The following is a 6,961-nucleotide window of genomic DNA, read 5'->3' as shown; positions in this document are numbered from 1 at the left end:
TCAAGCTATTTTAGTTTAACAAAAAGAAGAGTACTTGTGGCACCTTAGAGACTAACAAATTTATTAGAGCATAAGCTTTCGTGAGCTACAGCTCACTTCATCTTGTTAGTCTCTAAGGTGCCACAAGTACTCCTTTTCTTTTTGCGAATACAGACTAACATGGCTGCTACTCTGAAACCTTAGTTTAACAGTAATCGCTCTAGACTAGCTATATTCCCTTATTCAATCTGGACTGCCACATGTTGACAGGCAGAAAGCGCAAGGAACGGTTTTACTCTTGCATCCTAGTGAGGACCAGAAAAGCAATGGTCACATGCTCCAGGTCTGTCAAGTAGATGCATTGTTAGTGACAATCCTCCAGCAGGGACTAACACCCAAATAAAAGCTGGGTACACTACTGAAAGGCTTGTAAGGTCTAACCCCAGCCCTGCCTCCTTTACCTAAGTAGGAAGGTGGTCTATTGCCTTTCTCCAACACTTACTTCCCTGTCAAAACCTACTTCATATTTTCATTGGGAATATTTTAGCTAGTTCATGTATATTCAGTGTCCCATCTATCAAGCCAGTTGTAAATCTACTTAATCCTATGACTGATCACTTATGCACTGCTGCTCACAGTGAGAATACTGCTCCACACAGTTTGGTGGTAACTGTAGACAGTCCATAAAACAATATTGTAATTTTATATTAGCTGTATTCCCCACACCATCCCCCTGCACACACATGCACTAGCTCAACAGCTGCATTCTGGTGTTACTGAGATCTTCCCCCCCCTGCTTTAAGATTGCTGTGCAATGTAAAGAAACCAAATATCCTTGCCTGATAAAGAAGCTCAGCCAATACTCCATTTTAATAGCTTTGAATTCAGTTTTGTTTTATTGGTTTTTGGTATCTCTTCCAGAGAGTTAATTACTTCAGTTTGTAGAACTGTGAGATGCAGAAGGTCCACTTCATTATGATGGCACTTTGGACATTTCCTTTATTCACCTCAGACTGCTAGGCAGGCAGAAGTTAGGCGCCTGCACTTGCATTCCAATGTCTCAAGTAGTGACTTGCATGAAGTCTATCTGAAGACAGTCTTAAGTTGTCGTGTACTAGGATCAGGCTATATTACTAACAAGTAAAGGTCCTTGGGCACAAGACTTGTCAAAAGCTTACTGTAGGAGTTCAGCTCAAGAAACACATTAGACCAACAGGCATTACCTAGAATGGGTTTAATGAGTTTTATTTTAGACAACCTACATGACAAGTTTTCTTTTTTTAAAACAATGCCTCCACTCCAAAATCAGGGTCAAAAATAAGTGAATAAAGCTCAAGATGGTATCAGTCCAGTTGGTAGACACTGCTGAGTCCTGGTATTGTGTTGATGAGGAAAGAGCAGCAGCAAGTTATGACGGGCGATCCAAAATAGTTGCTCAGTTTTGTTACTGTAACAAGAATACAATGGTTATTTCAGGTTCAGTCAAGCAATGGTGTCTCTGCACATGTTCCCCATTTCAGTCTGAGCTACCACATGATCAGGCAGGCAGAAAGCACAAGGAAGTTCCTTTTGCATCACAATGCAAACCCAGGAGCAAAAGGAGAATTGCTCAAGGTCTATCAGAGGATGCGTAACATTTCTACAAGCTTTCAGAGCTGTTGATGCTCTGAGTTTCTAAAGGTACCAAACAGAACAATGTCACCTAGATTTCTCCCCCCCACCTCCATTGCTGGCAGGATAATATGATGGAGTTCATCTTATGCTACCACCTGAATACAAGTTCAGGTTCACAGGGGACATAAGACTGATTATGCATTACAGAATATGGCACAAATATGATAAAGTCTGACCCTCTTTTGTCAAGAGGAGCTGTGTGGCAGTTTCAAGGTAGAGCATTCCAAGAGAACAAACAATTTTTCCTGCTCCTCACTCCTAGAATCAATAGTGTTAGAATGCACTGGTAGATTGAGAAAGTGATGCATAAAAAAGTTTCTGCTCAGCCCAAGTGGGGAAAATATTCCCCTTGTTCACTACTTGAGTCTAACAGCATGAAAACTACATGACTGAAAAAAAAAAATCAGAGCTGCAGGAGTTAAAAGGCATAGTTAGTGCTGTATGAAATCTAATACCCTACAAGAGTAGAAAAAAATGTAGCTGGCCACCTTTAACATGCTCTTTCATACCAGAAAATTTACAATAGACTTCAGTAAAAGTTTAAAGCCTTGCACCTAGTTTTCCTGGATTAATATTGTTCACAGCCACTTTAACATATGATCCTGCAGTATGGGCCCCATCAAAGTAATCTAAGGGAAGGGATTTGCTGTGGCAGATTATAATCAAATACTAGCTTCAGTGTAGGATCAAATTAATTCCACCCTGGATACTTGATGACTAGAGAACAGTAGTCAGTATTTGCATTAGTTTCATCACAATGATCAACAGCAATTCTTCTCATGGGTTGTGGCCCAGTCCAGAACTCTAAAGAGCACTTCTAGAACCTGCAGGCATTTAACCTGCTTTGGCCAAGTTGTGTAATTCACTATATTTGGTGAATTACACAATTGAATTTGAAGGGAAGGCGTGAGCCAAGCTGCAGTTAGAGTGTAACGGGGGCTGCAGCAATCTAGAGTTTATGTACTGGGATATAAACTAAGAAACCACATCACCTGCATTAGAGGTTTTAATCTTGTCTTAAATATGGTTAGGCAAGAACCATGAGGATTACCAGAGGAAAGGGATGGAATCTGATCTATATGGGGACCACCACTATAATTAACCCACACCATGAAATACATCAACCACTGCTCTGATTTAGTCTCCCTGTAGTGGGACCACATCTTTGAAAAGAGATGCCTTCCAGTACAATTCAGAGTTTAATGCCAGAAGGGACTATTAGATAGGCTCCAATATATAGGAGGTCAGACTACCTACTCCCTGTATTGAGCCCAATAACCAATGTGGTTACATCTACATTTTGACAGGTGATTCTAGTTCCAAAACTACTCTGAATTAGTAATTTGCAACATTTATATTGCAACAGCAGACATTTTTATACACAAGGGAAATTAGCCACACGAGTCAAACATATTTGAGCAAGAACTCAGTACTTACACACTTCTCAGTTTCTAAACCATCCTTAAAGAAAATCATATATGGAGTTACTCCATCCTCACGGAAGTCCAGGAGAGCTACCATGCCATCTGGATTCATGTTCTCACCTACAAAGAACTTTGAAAAAGAACCAGTGTTACTACAATTATGAATTTTACTATGAGGTAAAGACTAACTAGGAGTAACCAAAATACTCTATGGACAGTGTTTGGGGAAAAAAACATTGTCATCCAGATCTAGGAAGTTTTCTTGGGCAAGTGCCATACACTTCTAATGAATTATGCCCAATTTGGAGAAGCTTTAGCTCTTAGAGTTAGAACCTGCCAAATAAGTCAATACAGTATTGTGTCTTTTTAATAAAGTTTCAAGGCCTCCACTATACATTCAACTATGGGCAAAGCTGTTCTATTTAGACTTTGGTCAACTGTACTATTTCTCTTTTGGGCCTTGTAGGCAGTGAAAGTCAAGAGTCAGGTCAGCTCAGCTCCATTCTGTTGCTGCTCAGGAAAGCCATGAGCAACAAGCACATTAGAGCCATTTACAAATTATGACAAGACCGCCTGGAAAAAGGTAGATGAAGGCCCCCCCAGGCACCACCCTTACAGCAGTCAGGAGGTTCAAAGACAACTCAGTTGGTATGCCTTTGTTTTATACTACAAAAATAGTAACACTATTTAAGCCTACCTGGTAATTTTTGAAGTTTGCAAGGATGTGTTTGACTTGTTCTGCAGCCCCTGTCATGAAAGGCTTTACTCTGTCTGGCTTGTGTTCCTCAAGTCTGGCTTTGATTCTAAAAAGAAATAAAACAAGCTCTTAACTAGAATGTAACCAACGTCAAAGGAGTTCAGCAGAGCAAGGTTACTTCATGCCAACGTGAAGAAGTTTGCCTGATGTTGCTGAACCTCCATTCAGCAGCATTCCTAATACCACCTGCTCCCTGACACTATTGAAATCTGCAAGGCAAAATGTTCTGGCTGCTAAAAAAAAAAAAGCTATTAACACTACTTTCATGGATGTGTTGAGAGTAGGCAGAGTTCCAGATCAGCAAGAGCATTGTTCCAAGCGAAAAAAAAAAAAAAAAAAAAAAGATACAGTAGGGGCCCAAGATGGGACTCCCAAGTTGGAGGGAACACTTTCCACTTGGAGAGAAGAAAGTTATGCGTCTGGATGCTGGACAGCTGGATAATTAGATCAGAGAGTTTATTTACATGCATAATTTTAGGCAATGCAACATTGTGTGGCATCAAATTAAACAGCCTCCTGGAAATCTAGATTAATTTATAACACAAGAATTTACCTAGACTTACAATAGTTTTAGAATGCCTCTCATCTAAGGTGATGAGGCCTAATAAATGTTAGCACAGTGGTTCTCAAACTTTTGTACTGGTGACCTCTTTCACATAGCAAGCCTTTGAGTGCCCCCCTCCCCTTAAATATATAAAAAATGGTTTTAATTTACACCACCATTATAAACGCTGGAGGCAAAGCAGGATTTGGGGTGGAAGCTGACAACTTGTGACCCTGAGGGATCCCAACCCCCAGTTTGAGATCCCCTGTGTTAGTGCATCAAGCCTCACTGTGTGGGGTAGAAGAAACATTCCTGTTTTATACATAAAAAGCCTGCAACACTCAATGGAACAGGAAGGCACGGTAAGACCTACACCTCATGAACAATTCCTGTACCTTAGCTAAAACCATTTTCTGAAGTGCTCCCCTATACTCAATCTTCAGGAGTCTCAAATGAAGAGAAACTATTGGAGCACGGAAGTTATTCAAGTGTCAAACTGATCTACCATGACTCAGACTTGCTTTTGGGAATAGGATATCTAAGGAGATGAAATTCATGATGTACCATTCACAGATGAGTTCAAGGGTAACACCAGTTTTCACTTACGCTTTCATGTAGTCCTTGATATACTTCTTGTAGGATTCTTTCGTAAAGCTAGTTTCCTGAAGATGGTGATTCATTACTATATCGACACCAGTGACAACTGTGGGATCTGTTCCTTCTTCAATAGCTTCAGAGGAGGCATTGCCACCAATCAAAGCATCAGCAATCTGACCCTCTGTCCTGGTGACCATCTGGATTTAAAGAAGACATCAAAAGCTTATTAGAGGAAAGCACCACAGAATCAAATGAGACTTGCACCGTTTAGAAAAGCACTATTAACTCAGCCCTACTGCTGCTGTCAGGCAATTCAGGAACTGCTCATTTTAAAGCAGAAGTGGGCTACAGAACTACCCCATTATTTAACAACCACAACAGCGCTGAATTCCTCGCCTGTCCTATCAGATAAGCAGGGCTAGGACTTCCGTACAAGTTAAAGATCTCGGCCAGTATTGGGATACTAGTCCTGATAAGGAGGATAAACCATCACCAAGAGCTACAGGGACTGCGGGAGCTGAAGTATTCGCAGTCAGGCCAGTCTTCTAGCTGGGGTGCTCTCGGACATGCCAGTCACCTCAGTGGTTTGCTTCCAGTCACTAGCAACAAATCAAGCTGCAACCGTTTCAGGAAAGGGCTAGAAGACACACCGTTAGCTGACCTGCGAGCAGGCGGGACCCCCATCAGGTGAGCTACCATCAACTGTAGGGGCGGCCGAGCCCGAGCCCTTGTTACTCCAAGCGCGGGTACCCCTGTGAGGGCCAAGGAGGCTTGGCCAGAGCTGCCCCCCCTTCTCCCCCCCCCCAGCAGCTTCGCGCCTGTCCCCCAGCAGCCCCAAGCAAGCAGCCGGCTGCGACCAGTTACCAGCCCAGCCTTGCGGGTCACACCGGGCCTCTGCCGAGCAACAGGCCACCCGTGGGCCGGGGGCTTGGCCTGAGAGCCGCCCGGCGGGGGGGGGGGGGGGGGGAGTGCCGAGCTCCGCGGCCGGGCCACGCGCGCCCCGGGCAGGAGGGAGCAGCGTCCCCAGCAGACTCCGCCGGGACACGTGGTCCCCCGGCTCCGGGCGGGCCCAGCCCCGGTGACTCACCTTCCCCTCCACTTCCAAGCAGAGCCCGTCGGCGACCTCCCGGATGCTGTAGATATCGGAGAACATCTCATCCTCTGCGGGGAGAGCGCGGCGTCAGCCCGGCCCGGCCCGGCCCGCCCGCCCGCTCGCTCCTCCCCGCGGCCCAGGCACCGCCCCCCCCCCGGCCGCGGGACGCTCCCCTCCCCCGCCGCAGAGCTCCGCATTCCCCGCCCGGCCTGCTCATGCGCGGGGCCCGGCCGGTCCCGCAGCGCCCCCTCCCCCCCCGCGCTCACGGCTGATGCAGTCCCGGTAGATGATCATGGCGGCGGCGGCGGCGGCTGCTGGGCGGGGCGGCGCGGCGCGGCGCGGCGCGGCTCGGCTCGGCTCGGCTCGGTCTGTGCGCGGCGAGCGACCCGAGAGCGGGAGGGAGCGAGGCGGAAAGGGCCGAGTCAGCGGCTTCCAGAGCTCATATAGCGGGCACGTCCCTGCCGCGTCACCAATCCCCGCGCTCCTCGCCGCGCCGAAAAGCGTGACGTAGCACACGCGCACCCCCGCGGCGCGGCGCCACCTGCCGGCCAAATCGGAGGCGGCGGCCGCCGGGCGGTGGGTGCGGCGAGACGGGGAAGCCCCGCGCCGCACTGCGCCTGCGCGGCTCTCTGACGCGGGGAGGCTCCGCGAGCGCGGCTGCCAGTGGCGATGGGCAACGCTGTCAGGGAGTTCAGTGGGCACGACCCAGCCCTGCGCCCCGGGAAGGGGCTCGGTGTGAGCCTTCCTGCAGCCTGTGCTGGGGCATCACCTCCCAGCCGGCGCCGCAGCTGCACAGGGAGCACCAGAGCAGCCCCAGCCGGCTGATGGCGGGTCAGAAAGAGGCAGGTGGCAAGTGGAATTTGACCCAAAGCCGCAAACTAAATATATAGTGA

General features: G+C 47.3%; 1 protein-coding gene and 2 non-coding genes across 3 annotated transcripts; all 3 read right to left on the bottom strand.

Annotated features, from left to right (window-relative positions):
• Positions 1–206: 206 nt before the first annotated feature.
• On the bottom strand, positions 207–341 carry LOC119850288. The gene has a single exon (XR_005290813.1). It is a non-coding gene; the product is annotated as a small nucleolar RNA SNORA31 (small nucleolar RNA).
• An 857-nt stretch (positions 342–1,198) lies between these two features.
• On the bottom strand, positions 1,199–6,530 carry TPT1 (tumor protein, translationally-controlled 1). The gene is made up of 7 exons (XM_043500764.1): positions 6,432–6,530; positions 6,335–6,396; positions 6,063–6,136; positions 4,985–5,172; positions 3,775–3,880; positions 3,091–3,207; positions 1,199–1,426 (listed from the first exon to the last, which is right to left on the bottom strand). The coding sequence occupies exons 2-7, from the start codon at positions 6,360–6,362 to the stop codon at positions 1,424–1,426; spliced, it is 516 nt and encodes a 171-aa protein (XP_043356699.1). The 5' UTR covers positions 6,363–6,396; positions 6,432–6,530; the 3' UTR covers positions 1,199–1,423.
• On the bottom strand, positions 1,482–1,611 carry LOC119850289. The gene has a single exon (XR_005290814.1). It is a non-coding gene; the product is annotated as a small nucleolar RNA SNORA31 (small nucleolar RNA).
• Positions 6,531–6,961: the final 431 nt, after the last annotated feature.

This window comes from Dermochelys coriacea, chromosome 1 (genome assembly GCF_009764565.3).
Source record: "Dermochelys coriacea isolate rDerCor1 chromosome 1, rDerCor1.pri.v4, whole genome shotgun sequence".
Taxonomy (NCBI): domain Eukaryota; kingdom Metazoa; phylum Chordata; order Testudines; family Dermochelyidae; genus Dermochelys; species Dermochelys coriacea.
The sequence above is the reverse complement of the archived record's forward strand: the minus strand, read 5'-3'. Positions and strand labels throughout refer to the sequence as shown.